The following is a 25,386-nucleotide window of genomic DNA, read 5'->3' as shown; positions in this document are numbered from 1 at the left end:
CTCAGATGAAATCATTAATTCTTTCTTCAATTTGTTGCTTGATCCATTCATTCTTTAAATGAGGTTATTTAGTTTCCAATTAGTTCTGGGTCTATATCTCCCTGGCCCAATTTGCACATGATTTTTATTGCATTATGATCTGAGAAGGATATATTCACTATTTCTGCCTTTCTGCAGTTGATCATTAGATTTTAATGCTCTAGTACGTGGTCAATTTTTGTGTTTGTGCCATGTACTGCAGAAAAAAAGTATATTCCTTTCTAAACCCATTCAGTTTTCTCCAAAGGTCTATCATGCCTAGGTTTTCTAGCAATCTATTTACCTCCTTAACTCCCTTATTTATTTTATAGTTAGATTTATCTAAACCTGAGAGCGGGAATTTGAAGTCTCCTACCAGTAGAGTTTTGCTGTGTCTTCCTGTAACTCATTTAACTTCTCTAAGAATTTGGATGCCATACCACTTGGTGCATATATATAGTATTGAAATTGCTTCATTGTCTCTGGTACCTTTCAGGAGGTTATAGTTTCCTTCCTTATCTTCTCTTTTAATGAGTTCTATTTTTGCAGCTTCTTTTTCTGAGATAAGGATTGCTACCTCTGCTTTTTTCACTTCAGCTGAAGCAAAATATATTTTGCTTCCTTTTACTTTTACTCCATATGTATCTCTCTGTTTCAAATGAGTTTCTTGTAAGCAGCATATTATAGGATTCTGTATAACTATTCTTTCAATAACTATTTTATTTTATTTTATGTTATTTATTTTATTTTATTTATTTTATTGCAAGGCAGTGGGGTTAAGTAGCTTGCCCAAGGCCACACAGCTAGGTAATTATTAAGTGTCTGAGGCCAGATTTGAACTCAGGTACTCCTGACTCCAGGGCTGGTGCTCTTATCCACTGCGCCACCTATCCACCCTCAATAACTATTTTAATCCACTGTGCTATTCACTTATATTTCATGGGAGAGGTCATTCCATTCACATTCAAAGTTAAAATTAGTAACTCTTTATTGCCCTCCATGCTATCATCCCTCTGTTTGTATTTTTCACCCTTTTTTTTGCTTTATCTGTATTTCTTCAATATTTTGTTTCTGAATACCACCACCTTCAGTGTGTTTGTCCCCTTATACCCCCCTCCCTTTTCTTTCCCCTTTCCCTTTGCCCCTTCTTCCTTCCCTTTCTTTTGTTATTTCCTCTTTTCCTCCCCCTCCCCCTTTGCCCTTTTAATATTTGAAAGGTAAGAGAAGTATTCTAACTTAACTGAGTGTATGTTCAGTTTAAGCCAAATCTGATAAGAGTAAGATTCAGGTGGTTCTCATCTCCTCCATTTCCCCCCTCTATTGCAATAGGTCCTTTGTATCTCTTTATGTAATGCGATTTACCCCATCCAATCTCCTCCATCCTCCCATCTCTTTACTGTCCCTCTTTTTAAGGAGATGCTATTTTAAATCATTCTGTCAGAGTTATAGTTATGTCACTAGTGACCATTATTTTTGGCTAAGTATAACTCTTTAATAGAGTTATAATTCTTGAGACTTATGAGAATCTTTCTCCCAGGTGGGGATATAGCCAGTTTCATCTTATTGGATAGCAGTTCCCCGCCCCCCCCCCGCCTTTACCCTTTTTATTTACCTTTTCTTGTATCTCTTGTGACTCCTCTTTGAAGTCCAAATTACTCTTTAGCTCAGGTCTTTTCATCAGAAAAAGTTGGAAGTCTTCTATTTCATTAAATGTCCATCTTTTTCCCTGGAAGAGAAGGCTCAGTTTTTCTGGATAGTGAATTATTGGCTTCATTCCAAGCTCCTTTGCTCTTTGGAATATTTCATTCCAGGTCCTTCTATCCCTTATTGTTGATGTGGATAGGTCAAGTGTAATCCTTACTGTGGCTCCTTGGTATCTAAATTGTTTATTTCTGGCTGCTTGCAGGATTTTATCTTTTATCTGATAGTTCTGGATTTGGCCACAATATTCCTTGGTGTTTTACTTTTGGGATCCCCTTTCTAGAGGGGATTGATATATTCTTTCAATAACTATTTTGCCCTCTGGTTCCATGATATCATGGAAATTTTCCATCCCTAAATCCTATAATATTAGTCCAGGCTTCTTTTTTTCTCTCCAATATTTTCAATGAACCCAAGGCTTATTAACTTGTCTCTCCTGGATCTATTCTTGAAGTCAGTGATTTTCCTGATGGGTTTTTTTTTTTACATTTTCTTCTATTTTTTCATTTTTTTCAGTTTTGTTTGACAGATTCTTCTTGTTTCATGAAGTCATTTGCTTCCACAGACTCCATTCTTTTTTTTAGGTTCTTGCAAGACAAACGGGGTTAAGTGGCTTGCCCAAGGCTACACAGCTAGGTAATTATTAAGTGTCTGAGACCGGATTTGAACCCAGGTACTCCTGACTCCAGGGCTGGTGCTTTATCCACTACGCCACCTAGCCTCCCCTCATTCTTTTTTTTAGAGAAGAATTTTCTTCATTTACCTTTTTGCAACTCTTTTTCCAATTTGTCAATTCTATTTTTGAAGGAGTTTTCCATTTGCCCCCAATTGAGGATTTGAGAGGATTATTTTCTTTTTACATTGGTCCAATTGTATTTCCAAAGATTTGTTTTCTTGCTGCAAGCTGTTAATTTTCTCTTGGGTTTTTTCCCCCAAATTTTCCAATTGATTTTTAAATTCCTTCTTGATTTCTTTAAGGAAGATTTTCTGGACTGGAAACCAAATCCTGTTCTCCTCAGAAGTTCTAGATCTCTCTGAGTTAGGGTCTTTACTTTCTAGGTAGATTTCTTTGGACCTCTATTTTCACTGGCCTTTCATCATTTTCCTAATATTTTGTGTTGTGGGAGGGCCTGGTTCACAGAAGTTCACAGAGGCTTTGCTCCATGTGGGCTGGCCAGTAGGGGATGCTAGAGGTTTTCCTCATTGAGTTTAGTAACTCTGAGTGGGCTCACCAATAAGGGGTTCTGGTTGCTTTCCCTGGAGAGTTTGCATCCTTGCTTTGAGGCCCTTTTCCTTGGCCTAGAAGGATGGGTGGCACTGCTGGATACTTTCATCCTTGAACAAAGTGGGCTGGACCCAGGGGACGATAATGTTAATCTCCCTATTCAGCAAAGGGAGCTCTGCTGCCCAAGCCTGAGCCTGGGGGGGGGGGGGGAGGGGGGTACTGTTACTACCTTTGTTCTGGGAATAGGACTCTGCTGAAATCAAAATAAGGAGTCCATGGTCCTCCTGACCAGCCAAGCCCAGTGGATTGATGTCCAGCCACACTCTGTGCTGGAACTCACCCTCCAGTCTTGCTGGAGCTCTCTAGACTGCTGCTGTCACAGCCAAAGCCTCCGTAGCTTAGTTGGTTCTCAGACTTCAGCTCTCAGTCAAAGCCTTCCCAATGACCTTGGGTTATTCCGAGTCTCATTCCACCTCTGCACTGGCTCTCTGTTCTCTGCCCCTGGCTCATCCACCACTGGAGACAGAACTTGTTGGTAGATTTTCTTCTCCTAGTTTCTTTTTTCTGGATTTTGTTGATCATTTCTGTTATGAGGTTTGTTTCATATCATATATGAGGTGTTACATTCTTATTTGACTAGCTGCTCAGAGAGTCTTAGGTTCCTGCTGGCTAGCTTATCCTTATGCAGGCAAACATTGGAGGGGGTGGAGACAAGGATGGAAATTTTTTCTAGTTCTCCAAATACTCCAATATTTCCTAGATCTCCATTTATTAACCCAAATATAAGTGCTTAAATATCCTCCCCAGTCCATGATCCACTCCCACTCCAACTCCTTTACAATCAACCAGTAAAATAAGGTTCTGGTGCTTGAGGACACCAGATGATGAAAGTTTACAGTACTCCCACAAACAACAGTCCTTTACATATCCCCCCCCCCATTTTTTGAAGCAAAATTCCTTAATTCAATTACATAATGAATGCCAAATAAGTTGTAAACAAAAGTTAAAAATAATATGAACAAATGTCAATTAAACAATAGTAAAAGCAACTAAGCATCCAGGTCAATTAACATGAGTTATTAAATTTCACAAAATAATATTTACATTATTATATTATGCATGAATCCACAGTTTTATCCCATAAGGGGGTCACAATTTGTGATATTTCCCCTTACCATAACTGTGTGATGAGAGATGAGATAAAGATTACAAATTTTTTTTTTGCCCAACCAAAAATCCTTTCAAAGCAATCAAATTCAAAGCCCAAACTCAAAGGAATAACATTTAACTCAGGCAACTGTAACTATTTCAGATCTGAATAACACACACACACACACACACACACAGGAGTTTAGACACAAATACAAACACAGAAGCAATTCTCTTGTATCACTTTTACCATGTTGTGATTGATACCCTGGTTAGTACCAGATCTCAAAATATAGAAACATTTTCCCACCTTTCTAGGCCAGAAGAGATGTGTAAAATGTCCTATTTATGATTAGATACACATATATAACATACCAAAATATTAGCCATAAGCACAGGCTTCATTCATAAAATGAAATCTGAATTTTCCAGTCCAAGAAAAAAGTCTTCTTCCCCTTTTTTCTTAACTAATTGACCATGAAACTTCCCAATCAATAGCTTAAGAAAAATGTAGTCATTGCCCAACTCCCCCTTCCTTCCCTAACCAGGAAGAAAGAATGGGGGTCCCTTGATTTCTACAGTAAGCTTTTTAAGACATAGGCTTGAGTTTCAAAGTTCCAAAAAGGAAGATTTCCCTTCTCCCTCCCCCGCCCTCTGCAGAAGATTAGAGTGGCAGAGAATGATAGAGAGCAATTGAAATTACTCGAGTTGTTAACAACAGTACAATTTGGAGTTGTTGCATTTTCTGAACAGTAGTCAATACCATTACAGACTGTCTAAGAGCATGTGATATTTTTGCTCTCAACAGAGGAAGTGCAGTTAGTGTGTACTTCACGGCTTTCTGGTGCCAGAGCAAGAATTGTGGCATGCTTGGTTGTAGGCTGGAAAGTAAAATTCCTTTGGGAGTGGAATTCGTTGTAGGTGTCACGGTTGGTGTCCAGGTCTATGGCACTGGGTCTGCGGCACCGATGAGAAGTCTCTGCAGTTGGTCATACTTTAGGGATTTGGATCGAAGTTAGTGCAGCCAGACAGGCAGCAGCAATCAAAAGGAACAGCAAGCAGGTTCCCCACATCCCATTCATAGTGCTAGTACAGACTGCTGCTGAGGAAGAATCTCTGTCCCCTGTGGTGCTGCCTTGGAGACTCTACTTCTCACTGACTCCTCAATGCTGAATACTTATTTGTTTCTTCTTACTTTTGCTTTCCTTTACACCTCCTTGTTCCAACTTCCTTAAAATCACCCCCCTGGTAACAATCTGTTACCACTCCAAGGTTCTCTGCTCTGGGGATGTCTCCTGGTTTCTCTTACTTGTATCTGCTGGTCCTTATACCAGACTCAACTCAGATAGCTCTGCCTTTGTGTCCCTGTCCAGGCACCATTTGTTATATTCCAGTTTGACTAGGTGCTCAGGAAGTGTTAGGTTCCTGCTGTCTAGCTTATCCTTACCCAGGTGAATGTTGAAGGGGTGGGAGACAAGGATGGCAAGTTCTCCTAGTTCTCCTAATACTCTAAGATCTCCTAGTTCCCCAAGTTCTCCATGATCTCCATTTATTTTTATTTTTTTAGGGTTTTTTTTGCAAGGCAAATGGGGTTAAGTGGCTTGCCCAAGGCCACAAAGCTAGGTAATTATTAAGTGTCTGAGACTGGATTTGAATCCAAGTACTCCTGACTCCAAGGCCAGTGCTTTATCCACTGTGCCACCTAGCCGCCCCCATGATCTCCATTTATTAAACCAAATATAAGTGCTTAAATATCCTCCCCAGTCCCTGGTCCACTCCCATTCCCATGGCATTCTACAATCAACCACTAAAACAAGGCTCTTGTGCTCGAGGACACCAGGTGATGAAAGTTTACAGTACTCCCACATACAACAATCCCTTACAATGAGGGAAGATCAGGAGACCTTAGCACAGGGCTTGATTTCTCTCTGTCAGCTTGGCTGGGATTCTGGAGAGAGACTTTTTTTTTCTTGTTCATTAAGTATAGTGTTTAATTAGACAGATTTTTAATAAGAACTTCTTTGCTAGTACATATGACACATAATATTTTATTTCTTCCATTCATCAACTGATATTTGGAATTTTTTCCTAAAAAATCTGATCAAGATAGGGACTAGATCCATTATTAAACTAATATAGGGAAGTCCCTGTCTCTACATCTTCTCTGTGACATAGAGTTTTAGAGAGTTAAAAAGAACATTGAGAAGTGGTTTGCCCAACATCTTACAATTTAGGGTTTCAGAAGGGAGACTTGAATCAATGTTTTGCTGGCTCCAAGGTCAGGTCTCCATGTAATCAATATGAATCTTTTCCCTTCTCAATGAACACAAGGTATTTGGGGGAGATAGAAAAATCATTAGTTAAAAATAATCCTATTTTAAAAATTTTTAAATGAATGTTTGTGATTACGATGTTCTCTCTAGGATTCAGCTTTTAGTATATAGTCCTCTGGCAGCAATAAAGAACATTTGGTTTACTTCACTAATAGGTATGTCCTTTAAGGCTGGGACAGCTTTTTCTTGAGATTTCTTCTGTGGCTGATTTTTGGCATAGTTATCTGTGACTGTATGAATAGAATCCAGTGGAGAAGTATTCACCATATTAATTCCAAATATCAATATGTAAGTAATTACTAAGGTAATCAAGAGGTAGACTGGCAAAGCCACTGCCCAGTACTTTTGAGGCCAGTATGTTAGTCCTATGGAGTTTAACCAGGTCTTGGGAATAAATGCCCACACAAGATAGAGTATGAAGCTGCACTGGGAGCTCAGGAAGAGCACGAAGGCATAGATGGCTCTTTCCTGCAGCGGCGATGGCGAGTTCTCCACCATGGTGGCTCGGGGCACCCGCGTGTGGGAGGGCACCAGGCAGCGCCCGGTGGGCGCTCCGAGAGAGACTTTTTAAGAGGAAAATGCTATAGAGAAATCAAGAAAGATGGGGACTGAAAAAAAAAAAGACTGTCCTATTTGGCAGGTGATAATGTTGGAAAGGGCAGATGTAGTTAAATGCTAAGATTTGACATCAGATTGCAGAGTATTTGGAAGTGAGTGAATGTAGAGGAAATAGCTTTTTCTTTTTAAAGAACATGGCTATGAATGGAAGATAATATATAGGATAAAAAGAGCATGGTAAATCTAGGGAGGATATAAGGATAGTGTGCCTTTGAGGATAACAAGGAAGAGGTTAAAGATTAGAGGGGAAAGATGATTGTTGGAAGCAGTCAATTCAAGGATGATGAGGTTTATTTTTCAATCTCGAAGACTATGACACCATGGAGGTGATGCAAGTGATTTGGATTTATAGTGAGGGGGATGCTGTACTAGATCTCCAGACTCACTTTCTCCTCCAGAGCCATCTAGTCCAGTGACCAGATATGAATCAGGACAACTGGAGATGATCCTGGATGTGAGGCAGTCAGGATTAAGTGACTTGCCCAAGGTCACAGAACTAGTGAATACCCCGTGTCTGAAGTTGGATTCCAACTCCCATCTTCCTGACTTCAAGGCCAGTGCTCTATCTATTCACTGTATCATCTAGCTGCCCTCAGTGAGTGAAATAAAGTTGGAGTGAATAGGTTGACAAGGTTTTTGAGAGGGAAGAGAAGGGAAGTAAATAAAGCTTTCAATAGAGCACCTACACAACGAGCACTGTGGTAAGCACTTTACAAATATTATCTCTTGATTTGAGAGTTATAGAAGAGAGCTCATGTAAATGGCCTGTATTTTCTCTTTTTTAAAAAAAATATTTATTTAAGGCGATGGGGTTAAGTGACTTGCCCAAGGCCACACAGCTAGATAATTATTAAGTGTCTGAGGTCAGATTGACTCAGGTCCACCTGACTCCAGGGCTGGTGCTCTATCCACTGCACTACCTAGCTGCTCCCCCCCCATATTTTCTTATATGAAGGACCATGCCTAACTAAGTTGTTGGGGGGGTGGTAGAATAGGTTATGGAGGTTTGATAAGAGAGTTTTGAAGTTTTATAAGAGGTTTGAAACAGGCTCTGATGATTGAAATAGATTAAATTAAGGAGGTGGAAAAAGATTGTTTGATCCTGTGAAGGTCTAGTTGAAATTAAAAGTTGTAAGTCTGCAGTCAATCTATCAAGATGGGTCATTTCTTCCAACTTCATTCAACTGCATGTGAATTGGAGTGGAAGAGGCAGATGATGGCAGTAATTTAGGGTTGGGATTTTGCAAATCATGAGGGGAAATTTGATACTGAGGCCAGGGGTTTGAGAGTAGAGGATAGTGTAGAACTAAACTGGTTAATGATTGAGATTGGGAAAGGAGGAGAATGCAGTAGGAGCACAGGTGAATTCTGAGAAACAACTCAGGGTTGTTGGAAATTGGAAGTACTGGTGAGGAGGAAGAATAGGTGTGGCAGTGATAATACATAGAGACAGAAAGATAGGAAATTATGAACATATAAGGGAGTTTCATAAATTTTTATATGGAAGTGAAATATTTGTGGGTGTTGGCAAGATCAAGGGTATGATTATCTCTTTGCACAACTGAGTGAATTGCAGGAGTAGTTTGGTTGCTGAAGGAATTGAGGAATGAGGGAGTTAGACTTTTTGAAGCAATATCAATATATAACCTGAAAAACCCTTCTATAAGGGTAGAGAAGAGCTGTCACTGATGAAATATTGCAGTAGTAGTATGGAAACTGAAGGAATTGAGAAATGAAGGAGTTAGATTTTTTGAGGCAATATCAATGTATGACTTGAAGAACCCTTCCATAAGGTAGAGAAGAACTGTCGCTGAAGAAATACCATAGACCTGCCTGAAAACTGGGATATTCTTTTGTTGTTTTTCAGTTGTCATCAGTCCTGTCTGACTCTTCATGATTTCTTATGGGGTTTTCTTGGCAAAGATACTGGTGTGAAACTTCTCCAACTCATTTTACAGATGAGGAAACTGAGGCAGAGTGAAATAATTTGCCCATGGTCACAAATCTGTCCAAGACCAGATCTGAATTCAGAAAGCTGAGTCTTTCTAACTCCAGGCCTGGCACTTTATCTGCTGCACCACTTAGATGCCCCATTCTAGGGAAAGGTATATTACTGATTTGTCCTATGTCACCTCTGAGATCCTGTAGTGAAACTCATTTTGTTAGGGTAAAGAATTTTGTACTTCTTAAATTAGAAAATGTCACATTTTCTTAGGAAAAAAATGTTTGTGAGAATAAAGTAAATACAACAGGACCTTGTCCCTGTTTTAGGAAATATGTTTTTAATTGAAGCCATATGGTAATTTATGATAAAAAAAAATCACAAAATTGTGGAGTTTTTCTGAGTCTACCCCTTTCTCTCTTTCTTTCTTTCCTTTTTCCCACCCTCCTCTCCCTCTATTCCAAATGCTTCACCTTGAAAATTTTCAAAAAAAGATTTATTGTACCATATTTTAATAAAAATAAGTTTTATTTTTAAAAATTTATACAAGAATTCCCAAACAGATTTTAAAATAGTGTAAAAAACTCAGAACCCTCTTTTTTCCATTTCCAGTCTCATTTGCCCAAAATCATCCAGAAGGTCCTGTGTTTGGTATGAATAACCATCACAGTTAAAAAACAGGATTAATATGTCAGCATCTTCTTTTGTTATTTAATACTTTAATCTGATAACTATTTGCCCTAGAGAATTCAAAGTAAACTGAAATCCCCTGGGTGTGAATGTTCTGTGCACTATGGTTTATTCATGTTGTGTTTGCAGGATCTGGATAGAAGAGACTATCTCTAAGGGGCAAAAATGCAATATGGATATATGGAACATTTTCACATACAATTTTATTTAAAAATGAGTAATTTAAGTGTTAGGTGAAATTTGGGAACTTGCACCCCTGCCATTGATATTGTAATTATATTGAAGTATCTCATAGCAGAGTATTTCTAGTTGAACTATAAAATCTTGGAATGGGAAGCTATTTCAAAAATTGAGTTTTAATTTTCTAAATTTTTGCCAATTACCACTCACTATCTGTAAGTTGTATAATTATTTAACTTTTCTGAGTTTTAGTTTCCTCTTGGTTAAAATGTTGGGTTTAGATTAGATTACTCATTAGTTTCTATAGCTATAACTCTCTGACCATATGACCATCTTCGCTCCTATCTAAAGACTTTATTAAGGTATTTGAATATGTTACATTTTTGCTAGCTTCTCAGTCTCTGCTCTGACTCTGACATTTTCTTGTGTTTCCTGAATCCATGATTCTAAATGACCCACTACTGTTATGACCCAGGTATTGCTATTTGAGTTGACATTTGCTTAGATAGCTAATGTTGGAATCACTCACTGTACAAAAGGAACATATGTTTCCCTTTGTTGAAATGTTCCTTTGATGAATAGAAAAATGCTCTTCTATAGGCATAGAAGAATAAACAAAAGCAGAAATATGGTCTTGGGGTGATAAGAAGGACAGACCATTGGCTAGGTGAGTAAAAGCTTCTTTTTTTGGACAGGAATTGGCCTTCTGGCTCATTGACTATTCTATTCCATACTTGGCACATTTTGGTGCTTGGTAATTCTTAATGTTAATTAAGATGACACTTTTCTTATAATCGGGATTTGTAAACTAGCAAGGACCTTTTTTCTGCATAAAAATAACATCTTAATATGGAGGATTAAAAATAGTTGTTTATCTGATGTCTGCTATATTTGATGCTAACATGTCAGTTAGTGGTGCTCATCTTTCATTTTCCAAGAGGACATGACATTACAGGGTGATATCTTGACTTGAGCATGAATTAGATTTAAGTAAAGCAGAGCTGCACAAAGTCATCAGTCTCTCTCTCTCTCTCTCTCTCTCTCTCTCTCTCTCTCTCTCTCCCAGAACCATTGAAGACCAGTGGTAAGACAAAAACACCAAGACTGACAATGGCTGGGATGCAGTGTTATCTTTGATGCTTTGATGTCTGATTAAGCTCTAATGGTTCTATAATGCCTGCTTCGCCTGTCTTCATGGCCTTTGGAACAAATTGTTTTCATTTACTCATTCTGCTAGGGGAGGTCTTTACATGCTTGGCATAGACATTTTCCCAACTCACCAATGAGTTTAAGACCTGTAATGTGTCCCTGGTTTAACCAGTCTGCTGAGATGGTTTTACCAGGGTATGACCCCTGTGCATGCTAGAGCTTCTCAGAGTCACAGGTGAGAATTGGATAGCTAGTAGACACCAAAGGTGATTGAGCAGCCCTGAAAAGGGCTCATCATATCCAGAGGTGCTAGTCCTTGAATACGCCATACACTCCAACATGTCAATATCATTTGATTGAAATATTTGGAGCAATGTCTTATCTATCCCACATTTTTCTATAGTCTCTGCTGCTGGTAGTTATACATCATATTTGTTAGAATGATCTGATGTGAAAGATGGCTTTATCATGTTTAAGGTTATGATCAAAGTATATAGTGTCTTAAAAGTTCTCACATTTGCTTGATCTCCTAGACATTCTCATATTATGTGATGATAAATTGATATATTTAGATGCTTTCTGTGAATTACCCTTAACATTAAAAGTATGCTAATAGAGAAGGCTAGCTCAAAAGAATGAGTTCTTCATCATTTTTTAGATCCTAATGACATTTTCCTATTCTAAGTTCATAGTCAGAATAGAAATAAAATACAGATTTCATTGTACATTTTAAATTAAAAAAAACAATTGAACAGAAGTAAGAATCACAAAATTTACTATTATCATCTCCAATTTTTCCTGTCTATATCTTTGACATACCTAGTCATTGGCATGTTATATCTCTTAGAAGATTGTGAACTTCTAGAAAATAGGTGCTGTTTTTTGCCTTTAGCACCTAACAGAATGCCTCACATAGCAGGTATTTAATTAATTTTTATTTATTGCTGATTGAATGAATAGAATATGAGCAATAAAAATGGACAAGTGGAAATGTAGACTGAGGAAGGGGGTTGAATTTGAGTACCCCAATGTTGCTGCCATTATGAGGTAGAAATACAATAGAAAGAACTTTGGATTTGGAGTCAGAGTGACCTGGAGTCAAATTCTAACCCTGCCCTTATGACCTCTATGACCTTGGGTAAGTCCCTTAACTAATGTGGACCTCAGTTGTCTTATCTGTAAAACGAAGAAGAGAGGGACAACTAGGTAACTCAGTGGATTGAGCCCTGAGTTCAAATCCAGCCCCATTTACTCGTTATGTAGTCATTTAGCCCCACTTGCTGCCAAACAAAGAAATAAGGAGGGCAGCCAGGCTTCTAAGGTCCCTTTCAAATCTAAATCTCTGATCCTATGAACTTCTGAGTTATTGAATTTGTGAAACTTAAGTTGATATACCAATGGATACTCTAATTATTGTTAATATTGATAGTGTTTGAGATAGACACTTTGAATTAGATTGACAACTAACTGGAATCCGAATCCAATGTTTTCACTTTATAGTTAAAGAAACTAAAGGCAAGAGAGATTAAGTGATTTGCCAAAGTCACATAAAAAGCAAATTGATAGGCAGAATTTGAATCCAAGTTCTTTGGTGCCAGATTCAACACTTTTTTTTTTTTTTTAGATTTTTCAAGGCAATGGGGTTAAGTGACTTGCCCAAGGCCACATGGCTAGGTAATTATTAAGTGTCTGAGGTCAGATTTGAACCCAGGTACTCCTGACTCCAAGGCCCGTGCTCTATTCACTGGCCACCTAGATGCCCCAGATGCAACACTTTTTTCATTGTACTGCATTGTCTTCCATTAACACCTAATCTATGGCCTTTGAATTTATCTTTTTGATTAACTTTATAGAGAAGTGTATTTCTTTAAGCAAATTTATCAAAACACCATCTTCAACAATTCTCTTTACATTATAATTTGTTCCAGAAAAATGTTAATATTCATTTGATAGAGATGCCATTGTTTTTATTCAGCCTCTCACAAATCAAATTGATTCTTGATACCCTTAGGAATGGAAAGTCTAATGAATTTGGCTTTGACTCCCTCCCTTGATTAGCATTTAGTTGGGTTTGTTTTGCCTGTGGGGTGTGGTTGGAGTAACTAATGAACTCATTAAACTTTGTGCACAAACAGAATGCCATAAAAATATTCAGAGGGATTGAATATTTCACTAGTGGGAAGTAGTGAGATAGAAACAATTCTGCCATTAAGCTCCTCTGCCATTACTTTAGCCAAGTAGAGCATTCAGAGACAAATATTGCAGAGGAATAAACATTTTGCACTTGGCTAAATCACCAAGTAAAAATGGAAAATAATTTTAATTTCAGATCAAAAATTTCTACCAAAGGTGAACATTCTTTTTTGCATGAATGAGGTAATTAAAATATTTAGATCTCTGAAAACCTTTCAGTTGTGAGTATCAGAGGCAGTTTCACAGATAGGATGGTGCCTGAGTGGTATCTTGCAATAAGAGGAATTTCATGTTATGAGAATTTACTTTCAAAAGTTCAATTCATTAATATAAATAGGGAACATAACTAGGAATTTTAGCATAAGACAAATTAATTTTATTGCTTATTTACTGTTATTGTTAAAGCAATAAATAATACTATTATAAATGGCTCATCATTATAGATACTCACTCCAGAGTGAGTTCAATGGCTTTTATTAAGACATCTTAATAAAAGGACCATCTCTTTTAAGGAAAGGGGCCCCAAATCATGGCAAGGCTGGGTGTTATATGCAGTTTTAAAGGCCTGCTCCTCCCTGCTCTCTGCCAATAATTGGCCAGGGTCACAATCTAATTGATACATTTGCCTTGATATATTTTCCCTCACAGGGGAATGAACAATAACCTTGAGCAGGCACAAAGGAGAAAGACACAGAACCAGATGGGGAAGACCTGATCTAATCTCAGATTTTGATCAGGTTAAGGCTAAGTCTTTTGTCTTTCGCTCACATACCTACCCATAGGTACCAATATAGGCAGACCCCAATCTTTGTAATATAAACTAATGATCTTCCTTCACATTCTTGTGGAAACCAAATACCCCCATATTCCTCACACTACTTTTTGGAATGTAGGAGAAGACTCAAGTGAAGTCTGATAAAAATTCATTGGCAAAAGGATTTCAAGTTTAATGATGAATGAGCTTATTCTACCACCATCACCTCTTGTAATCTGATATTCTCATGATTTCAGAGTCTCTTGACTCCCATTCCAAGTCTGCTGCCTTCTCCCATATCTTTCTCTCACATCCAGTACCAGGTAGAACTATTGGTATAGTCCTTGTACCTTGCAGCTACTTTCAGATCTGCCACCATCACTCAGAAACTATAACTCCATCCTTTCCAGATTTTTACTGCTATCTTTTATGGTCTCTAGATCATTCTTCATGTCTTTTGAATAAATGCAGGAGTTGCCACATATTTTTCCATCCCAATCACTAATTTTCTCTCTCTTCCCCCAAATAACATTCCCCTTAATTTTCATGACTTGTTTTCTGTCCACCTCCATCATTCACAGGAGTGATCAACCTCTGAAATTTTTTCTCCTCATCCCTTGCAAGGATTTAGACCCCCATTATAGGAAAGGCAGGAGAGAGAGAGAGAGAGAGAGAGAGAGAGAGAGAGAGAGAGAGAGAGAGAGAGAGAGAGAGAGAGAGAGAGAGAAAGAGAGATTTGGCCATAGGGCCAGGACTTGGCTAGGGCAGTCATTGAGAGGCTCAAGCCACAGGTCTCTAGGGCTTGCCTTTATGACTTTGCTTAGGAGGAGAGAAGAGAGGAATCATTCATTCACTTTGTTCAGATGTTGCTGCTTAAGCCAAAGTCTTGACAATGCTGCCCTTTACTAATTCTAGTGCTGTTTCTACTATCCTTTAGTAAATAAAGGGATGAGTCTATCCACCAATGAGCTTGAAAAACCTTTCTACCACTGGAAGATTTTATCAGAATTCATGTGATATTTTTCCTAAATGCAAAAAAAAAGCATAGTGTTTGCTGATATGAAAACAACAACAATAATAATAACTGTTCCAAGTTTACAAAGTACATTATGTACACGAATATTGTATTTCTTATTTTCTCAATGGGTGGGGAGGGGAAGGAAGGTAGGAAGAGAATTTGGAACTGAAAATAAAATAAAAATAAATAATATTTTTTAAAAAACTCAAAGAATACTTGAGATGGAATGAATAAATTAAATGCTTGATTAATTGGGTAAGAATGCCATATTTGATGAGATTAGACCTGATAGTTTTAATCTTTCTCAAATTCAGTTACTTTTGATATCTAGGGCACTGACAGTGTTCATGGTCTAATACTATAAGCCACACATGTGTTGGACATTAATGTTCAATATCACCCTTGAATTGGATCATAGCCTCAGCTACTGTTTGAGCAGAAAAAAAACACAGTGGTTGTATGATGGATCTGAGGGCTTTGTCCAGCAGATATAGGGATCAAAAAGGTATAGTGTTATTGCTGTTGAGGAAAGACTTCTATGGCTTCTACTATATCCTTATATCCAGTCAATCATTCTATAGAGGTCTTGTGTGAGATTAGCTAGATGTAGCAATGCAGTTCATCTTTTTTTCAACAAGGAAAAAAGTAGTTCTAAAAGTATTTTACCATTGTACAGAATGCTTGTATTTGAGAGACATAAAAATGAAATGGAAATTATTTTAGATTTAGAGGCAGGATCATTTGATTAAAATCAGAAACCTGACACTCAATAGATTGGTGATCTCACCTAACAACCTTATGTCTGTGGTTTAGGGCTGTATTGCCAACTCCACATGGAGAAGGGTCTAGAAAAGGTGTCTTAAACATTTCCAAGATTTTATATAGTTGAAATGATCAATTCCAGCCTTTTCTGACTCTGGAAGAAAACAACACTGAATGACTAAAAGCAATCTGCCCAAGCAGCTGCTGTATGATGAACTGAAATAGAATAACTGCAAAACCAAATGGGCAAAGTTCTGAAAAGACACTGGCACAAATGTTTACAATTGAACAGCTAATGAGATGTAATGTTTGTCAAGCACCTGCTATATGCTAAATGCTGGAAATACAAAGATGAAAAAATAATTACCTAGTCCCTTCTTTCAAGGAGTAGAGAGGAGACACATGCACAGATAACTATAATACAAATCAGAAAACACTGTAGTGTGAAGGAGAGATCAAACCAAGTAACCTGAAAGATCCAGAGAGAGAGAGAGAGACAGAGAGAGAGAGAGACAGAGAGAGAGAGAGAGAGAGAGAGAGAGAGAGAGAGAGAGAGAGAGAGAGAGAGAGAGAGAGAGAGAGAGAGAGAGAGAGAGAATCATTGCTGGCTAGGATGATCAAGTTAGGTTTCTTGGAGGAGGCCCCATCTGACCTGAAAGCAAGAGAAGAATGTTAGAGGGTGGGAGTGGAAGAATGGAGAAATCTGTTCCAGGCTGAATAATGGACTTTGCAAAGTTATGGAGGCAGGAGAAGAGCATGGCATGAGATTGAGAAATAACGGTTAGAACAGTTTGGCTAGAGTTTAGAGTATACAAAGGGGACCAGTGGGAAACAAGATTTGAAAGGTCTTGAAAAATCAAACCAATTACAACTTCTTTGCAAGGCAAATCTCAAAGGAGATAGAATATGTAAAGTGCTTTGTAAACTTTAAAGTACTTTATTAATTGTCTTCCTTATTAGAAATTCCAAGAGATGAAGGTTAGGAGCCATCATAAAGTTATGTTGGCAAAGAGAGAGGAGCCAAGAGATAAGGAAATAAGTCATCAAACAATTATAAAGCCCAAAAAAGAGATTATGAAGAAAACTGATTTGAAAGATATTTTGGAGAAAGACTCAAGGACTTAATAATCAATGAGATACTGAGGTGAGAGGCTCAAATTAAGACTGTGATTTTGAACTTGAAGGACCTATGGAACAGTGAAATTCATCACAAAAGAAATTAGAGGGAGGGGAAGATATTGGAGGTTTGATAATGACCAATTCTCTTTTGAAAACTGAGTTTGAGTTGATTGAGTTGATTCAATCAATCAGATGTGTTATCCAAGTAGAGGTATCAGGGAGGCAGTTGAATATGTGGGACAAGAGGTCAGAGCTACAGATAGAGATCTGTGAGTCATCTGCCTAGTTGATAATTGAAAGTGTGGGAGTAGATGAGATTGCTAAGGAGAAAATGCTGGGGAAAGAAGGTCAAGGAAAGAGGTTTGGATAATGACTGCACTCAAGGAAGCCAGATAAGGAAACTCACAAAGAATGGTCAGAGATGTGGGAGGAACAGAACAGTGCCACAAAAGGCAAGGGGGGGGGGGGGGGGAGAATATTTAGGAAAAGCAGAGGGGTTAATGCCAAATATTTCAAAAAGATCAAGTAAAATAGGGACTGAGAAGAAGCTATTAGATTTTACATTAGATTTTACAATTAGGAAGTCACTACAATTAGGAGGAAACAATTTGAATAAAATGGTAGGTGCCAGATGAGATGTTTCTGAGAGTGATTAAATAATGAGAGAGTAGAAGTGCCTATATACATACATATATAATATAGATGTATATATGTATATTTGTACACACATACACATGCACATGTGCGCACACACACACACACATAAAATAGACTTGTAGGTTAGCAATGAAGGGAAGAGAGAAAGGATGTGAACCTGGCAGGTTCAAGGGATATTTTTGAGAAGTGAAATATGTATATATTTTTTAGGCAGAGAAGAAGAAACCAGTGAAGAGGGAAAGGTTATACACACACACACACACACACACACACACACACACACATATATATGTATATATATATATATATATATATATATATATATATATATATATATGTATATGAATGTGCTTTAGCTAAAGTCAGGAAGCCTTGATTTTAGCCTTAGATATTAGCTGTGTGATCCTGGGCCAGTCACTTAAATTCTATTTACTTCATTTTCCTTATCTGTAGATTAGGAATGATAATAGCACCTTCTTCTGAGGGTTGTTATGAAGAACATAAAATGAGATTGTGTTTGTAAAACATTGTACAAACCTTAATGCATTACATGAATGCAATTATTGTTATTATATATAGTCTCTGAAAGTGATGGGGTTAGGGACATGGATTGAATGATTAAGGTCAGCAAAGAGTTATGTTACTTCATCTGACATGAAAAGAAAGGACAAAGTGTGGCTAATGACAGTCTTTTGAAGCTACAGATTAGAAGAAGTGTAAATTCTCACCTTTATTGACCTGTTTCTTTAGCCAAATCAGAAGCAAGGTCATCTGTTGAGGGATTGGTAGGATGAAGCTTGAGAGGTTTTGACAAGATTTTAAGGAAGATTTGATAGTGAATTGGTTGATTAATAAGGAGTGTTCTACAGTCTTGTGAATTGAGTTAAGGTTAGGAAACATGTTTACTATAGTGAATAATTTCCAGACTTCCACCAGGAGCACTTTAATGCTGGGGAGTAGAAACAACAAAGGCAGTAATAAATGTCTTATAGGAATTTTCCAGGATTGAGGATACTCAGGGTGGTAACCTTAAAGGTCAGGGGAACAAAGGGCTCAAGGGTGAATGAGACCTTTGAAACTAGTTAAAATACAGGGTTGAGACTATGAAAGATGGGAAATGAAGCTAGAATGGAGGTAATTGATTGGGAGAACTAGGAGGAATCAAGGGTTAGGGGATCTTAATGAAGGAAGACCTCAATAATTCAGTCAAAAGGTTTTATTAAGTCCTTACTTAGGGTCATAGGGTCAAGGCTAAGTACTTATTTACTATGCACTTGGGCCATAGGGTCAACCTATGAAGGATGTTAAGTGAAGCCAGAATAGAGGTGATTGATTGGAAGAACCATGGGGAATCAAGGGTTAGGATATCTGAATGAAGACCTCAGTAATTCAGTCAAAAGCATTTATTAAGTGCTTAATATGTAGTAGGGTAGTGATCTAAGTCTCTAGGGAAAAAAAGAGCAGAAAAAAATGGTGGAAACAATCTTTGCCCTCAAGGAGCTTATATTTTCATGGTGAAGGTAGTGCAAACACATGTACAAATCAGGACTCATTGTCTTTCTTTCTAAATCCTTACATTTTCTGAAACTTCTGTTATTCAATCAATCAACTATTGAGGACATTATGATCCTCCTAGACTTACAACCTTGGTATCACCTTCAACTCAACTCACATATCCAACCTGTGGTAGAATCTTGTTGTTAGTTTTACAACATCTCTCATGTACATTCCTTTCCTTTTTCAATTAATATCATTTTTATTTAGTTTTTATTAGTCTCTCACTTCCCTTACCACCACTGAGTTCAGTAAACACACCTCCCTACACACAAAGTCCTTTAATATTGAGTTGCATAGGTCAGCAAACAAATCTCCATTATTAGATATGTCTGAAAATATGTATCACTTTTTATTCTCTAAGTTCATTACCTTTGTCTGATAAGTCAGTGTCATGTTTTACCTTCATTCTTTCAGATATGAGATTTATCACTGAAGTGATCAAATTTCTTCTTTCAAAGTTGGCTTTTTTAATGTACAATGTTATTGTATAAAGTGTTTTCTTCTGCTTATTTCATTCTGTATCAGTTCACTCAGTTTCTTTTCATCATTTTATGATAATAACATTCTATCATATCCACATATCAAACTTTATTTAACTATTCATTAATAGTATACTCTTTATTTTCCAATTTTTGGCTACCACAGAAAAAGTTGCTATAATGTTTTGCATATAGATTCCCTCCCATGTTTTATTTCTTTGGAGTATAGACTTATTATTGATCTAGATAGGTCAAAAGTGATGTACAAAAGGCATACTTTTATTTTGCTTTCCAGAATGACTGGACCAATTCACAACTCCCCCAACAATGTAGTAGTATACTTAATTTCCCCCAGCCTTTCTAAAATTTATCATTTTCTTTTTTTTTTCTCAGTCAGGCTTATAGATCTGAGGTGGATTCTCAAAGTTGCTTTAATGTTTGTCATTAATTACTAGCTATTTAGAATATTTTCCATCAGATTGTTGATAGTTTGTATTTCTTCCTTTGTAAGCTACCTGATCATATCCTTGTATATATTAAGGAATGTCTCCCAGCATCTTTCAATACTTAGCTAAAATCTCACTTTGTACAGGACTATTCCTGTACTTCCTTTCTCCACAAGCTGCCAGTGTCTTCCCTGCTGAGATTATCTTCCAACTATTCTGCTTATGTCCTGTACATGCCTAGTTACTTTCATATTTGTCTTGTCATTAGAATATTATTTAATTGAAGATAGTTATGATTTTGTTGCCTTTTTTTGTATCACTATTGCTTTGGTCATCCGAGTGGATGGCACAGTAGATAAAATATTGGACCCTGCATAAGGAAAACAATTATGAGTTGATTAAATAGTTTATTTTAGTTTTTTTTTATTTTTGAAAGGCAATGGGGTTAAGTGATCTGTCACACAGCTAGATAATGACTAAGTGTCTGAATCTGGATTTGAACTCAGGTCCTCCTGACTCCACTTAACTGCCCCATTAAATAATGTTAAAGTAAAAAATACTTCCCTCTTGAAGAACAAATGACTCAGACTAATATTTTGATTATAATAGATAGACCATGTGAATGCAGTGACCATAATCTATCTGTATTTTATTAATGTTTTTTTCTTTACATGACATTCTCAACACTAATTTAGGGAGATATAGTTTATTTTTTTAAAAATTTTATTTATTTAAGGCAATGGGGATTAAGTGACTTACCTAAGGTCACACAGCTAGGTAATTATTAAATGTCTGAGATCAGATTTGAACTCTGGTCTTCCTGACTCCAGGGCTAGTGCTCTATCCACTGCACCACCTAGCTGTCCCTGAAGCTATAGTTTATACGACATTGTACAGCCACCTTGAAGGTTATATTGGATCAGATGCAGTGCTAACCCCTGGGAAAACTTAGTGAATTTTTACCATGGAGATTAGTCTTGGGGCTTTTTATATCTAGGGCAAATAAAATGTAGACAAAAGCTGCATACTAAGTAGATTCAAGATCCTGAAAGATTGGCTAGCTACCCCTCACAGTGCTATCTTAATCGAATTATATTTCAAGTTCTAGAGCCACAGCTAACAATTTTCTTGACCTTCAGCTATTTCTTTTACTCCTTTTTGCCTCAATCTCCCCAGGTCTAAAATGATTATAACATCAACCTGGATACACTAAATACTGTGACTGTGGAGGGGAATGAAAGAACTTGAACATAAGGATGCTTTGAAAAACTCAAAGGGGTTCATAATAATCATGTTTATTATTAATTATGTGGTTAATTCCAAATTTTCTGCCCAATTTGGAGGGAGAAGTCAGGTCGATGATTTGCCCCAGGGCTTCATGGATTAAAAATGCTACAGGATAATCTAAAATTTATAGATAATATATAGGTTTTAGCAGTTTTATTTTTCCAAATAATATTTTATTTAATTTACAAATCAGTAAATAAACATTTAAGTACCTTTTTGTATGTTATTCTTATGCGGTGCATTAAGCATGCAACTAATGGGAAGGGAATAAGCATTTATTTAACATCTTTCATGTGCCAGGCAGATACTAAGCTTTTGTTCTTGATAGCCATTTTTAGTCATGTCCAAACTACTGTGATTCCTTTTGGTGTTTTCTAGGCAAAGACACTGGAGTAGATTGTCATCTCCACTTCATTTTACAATTGAGAGGCAAATAGAGTTAAATGATTTGCTTGGACGTAAGTGCCTAAGATCACATTTGAATTTAGATCCTAATGACCCCAGCACCACCTTCTCATCACCTACCTGCTGAGTGCTTTACCTGTACTATCTCATCAGATATAACAAATTAGGCAGTTTGTTCTTTTAAGTACAGAGCCCCAATGACAGTCAATTTAGGTCAGCTTCCTGAGAATTAGCCTTGCTAAGTTTGGAGTTGTTCATCATCTGACTAAAAGTTAATAGTCCTGGCATCTCATAAAACAAAGATATAAAATGGCCCTCACTCTAGGTCTGTCTCTTACTTCTACAGTTATGGTGGGAGAGTAGCAAAAAGGAGGCAGAGGGCATTAAAAATTTCAGAATTTAGACAGTCTGTGATGACTCTCTGAGACTCTGAATATCAATTCTATCTTGCCAGAGGAGCTGAATTCTATGAATCTTGACATTCTCTCTGAAAGTGAAATCAGAAAACAAGAGATAATTGTTACTAGATGCAAGGATGGCTCATAAACTCACTCAGGAAGGCAAGTAAATAAAAGAGTTGGTGGAGTAGGTTTTAGGCTTCTTTCAAAGATAATAAAAACCATCACTTAATGGGACATGATGATATTTCAGTGCTCATGAGAAACATTTTCAAAAATACCAGCATGAAGATAGATAGAAGTAATGTACTTTCATCAGTTGTAAGGATAAAGAGGTAGAGAAATTTCTGTGAAAAACTTGATGTTACTCAAATGTATCTGTCATCTCATCAATTTGAATATTTCTTCCACTGATGCAGATTACAAACTTATTTATGTTTGTCCATACTTCATTTACTGTCTATGGACTCCCATTAGTTCACAACCTGGAAGCTACTCAACATGCTGCTAAATCTTCCCTTCTTTCTCTGATTTTCCCCTTATCATTCCTTGACCTTGCTATCTTCTCTTCCTGGCATACGTTTTCCTGGTGATATCATTTACTCATTCTCTTCTTTGAAGGGTGCATGTATATTAGATGACCTCTGAGGTCCCTTCCAACTTTAAATCTGTGATCCTGTTACCCTACTGCATCACCATTTCTCCATACAATCAGCCTTATAGCCTTGGAGTCAGCCTTTACTTTTCACTTTCCCCCACTCTCCTTGTCCAATCATTAACCCTTATCCAATTCAATCATTTCTCCCTCCACACTATTCCTTTCTCTTTACATATAAAGTGTATACTACCTAGTTCAGTTCTTCATAGCCTCTTTCTTGGACTATTTTATGAGTTTACTAATTGCTCTCCTTAGTTTCTTACCTGTACATTTGCAAAACAATCCCTCACTTGACTGTCAAAATGATATTTCTAAATCATATTCAACATAGTATTAAAATGTTCAATAATCTACAGAAGTTTATTGTTGCATCTAGGATAAATTGCACACTTTCCATCTTTTCATTAGAGAACTTTATCAATTTGTCTCTAGTTTACCACTTCAGAATTATTCCATACAGCCTCCTTTCATATATTCTATATGCTTGCAAAACTGACTTGTTTGCTATTATTGAAATTTGTCATGTTTTAAACAATCTATCTCCCATTGCTGTTATATATTCCCTTCTCACTTGGCTCCTTTTTATTAAAATGTTTCAAAACTCATGTTTGGTGCTATCTTCCAGATAAGATTATCATGATATACCCAGCATTTATTTGTATAAATAAAAATTGTCCCCTTAGCTTTAGTACAATTCAAGTTTATTGAGGTCAGGAATTACTTTTTAAAAAATTAGCATTACATATAGTAGAATAGAATAAATTAACCAATGTCTACTATAGTAAACCATAGCATAATAAAGTTAATTAAAATTATTTTATAAGAGCATTGTTCTTTCTTTTAGAATTTTAAAAGCTTTTTATATATAATTTGAATTGTTCACATCTCATAAAATCAAATTTGAGGTGATGTCTTCTTTTTGCTCTACTTTAGTTAGCACAGGCATTTTGACTGTGAAACCCTTGTGGGTATTTTGTTAATAATTATGCTATATTTTTCCCAGAGAGAAGCATTTTTCAAAAGAAAAAAAAGACTAATCCAGCATGGCTCTAACTTTTTCCAGAGTTAATTCAAAATTCTGCTTAATATCAGAAAAAATTTTGTCCACTGGGAAACAATAAATAACAGAGCATTTAACACAATTGGAAAGCTGAGAAAACAATTCAGGTTAATTACAGACTTTTAAGAAGGAATTTAGAAACCTCTTTCATAGAATTGGAAAAGAGAGTCAAAAATATCTTGATTGATAAACACTTTTAACTTCCTTGTGCTTGGAAATTGTCAGGAACATTTCAAGGAATAGAGAAGATGGCAAAATTCTGGGCATTAGCTCCTGATAAAGGAGGAGAGAAGAGCTATAGTAGAGTCATACTTCAAGGATCCATGATTTTATTATTGTAATGATCCCCCAACCCATCAATGAAACTTATACCCAATTGCCTTATTAAGTATTTTGTAAATGGTTTTCAACAGTTGTACTCTTAAAAGAAAACAAAGAGAAATTTAACACAGAGACTAACCTTTGAAAGAGGAGGTAATATTACCTACAATAGTCTATCAATAGCCTCAATTCAGAGACTTTCCTGATTGCTGGAGCCTGGAGAACTGGTGCTATATCCATATAACTTTGAGTATATTCAAGATACCTCTGTGACAGGTAAAGGCATCTAAATGAGACTCCCATTATATGCCAGTTACTTGTATGAAACTAAGAGTTCATTGATGTTCATGCTAGCTTCATTAGTGAAGATTATAACCCAACCTTGTCTTCATTTCCTATGTTTCTTGGCTGTGTCCATAGACATCCCATCATATTCATTCCCATCAATATGCTAGATATCTATCTTTACATCTTTTGATGTTACATGAGTACTAATGGAGCATTTGGTGCATCCATCAGTTATCTTTTGCTATAACTGCATGAGAAATCCTTTTCCTTTTCCAGTCATTCATTTTTCTGATATCTTTTATATCACTTTTCTGACTGTCTATATAAACACACACAAAGTCTACATAAACACATATACATACAAACACACACACACACACACACGTTCATGGCCCATCTTCGTAACCTCATAAGTCTTCCAACAGCATTTTTAAGACTCTAGATAATACTTTACTACTGTTTATTAAACACTGAATTTGCAGGTTATTAAAAGTATAATGAAGAGGGTCATAATGAACAAGAGTGGGCAGCTACATATTGCCAAGGAACAGTTGGTCAGGAGACAACTTTATATTGAATATAGTTATCCTTGTTGAATGGATTGTTTATAGGACTGACAGATGACTTATAGAGTAGAATGAGGAAGGTGGGTTCTGTTAAGTTTACAAATATTTTGTGAAACAGAAAATCAATGCTAAATATGATAATGTTAGTTGACCTCTCAGTATTGTAGGCAACTTTCTCAAATTATAAGTTGCAGAGAAGATGACTATGTGAATTAGCAGAAGGGGCTTTCTCACCTAGGACTTCCTTATTACAATGATATAACAGATCTAGTCTTTGACTCTAATGTTAACAGTTGAGATTTATATCATATTATGCTTACAGATTTGCAAAGTGCTTTCCATATATTATCTCACTTGAGAAACTCTAAAATAAAAGATATTTCATGGGAAACACATTTTGAAAGACTACCATG

At 36.7% G+C, this 25,386-nt stretch overlaps 2 protein-coding genes across 3 annotated transcripts in view; one reads left to right on the top strand and one right to left on the bottom strand.

The window, feature by feature from the left end:
• WASF3 (WASP family member 3) overlaps positions 1 to 25,386 on the top strand; it is a 194,511-nt gene that overhangs the window by 113,906 nt on the left and 55,219 nt on the right. The window lies entirely within an intron of this gene.
• LOC141507965 (phosphatidylinositol N-acetylglucosaminyltransferase subunit P-like) lies at positions 6,338 to 6,940 on the bottom strand. The gene has a single exon (XM_074216170.1). It carries the CDS (start codon positions 6,922 to 6,924, stop codon positions 6,520 to 6,522), a length of 405 nt encoding a protein of 134 aa, XP_074072271.1. The 5' UTR covers positions 6,925 to 6,940; the 3' UTR covers positions 6,338 to 6,519.

The sequence above is a fragment of the Macrotis lagotis genome, chromosome 1, assembly GCF_037893015.1.
Source record: "Macrotis lagotis isolate mMagLag1 chromosome 1, bilby.v1.9.chrom.fasta, whole genome shotgun sequence".
Lineage (NCBI taxonomy): Eukaryota > Metazoa > Chordata > Mammalia > Peramelemorphia > Peramelidae > Macrotis > Macrotis lagotis.
This window is presented reverse-complemented; position numbering and strand designations above follow the sequence as displayed.

What these genes read in the sequence shown, in the direction of transcription:
- LOC141507965 (XM_074216170.1), bottom strand. Translation starts at nt 6,924, where the DNA reads ATGGTGGAGAACTCGCCATCGCCGCTGCAGGAAAGAGCCATCTATGCC.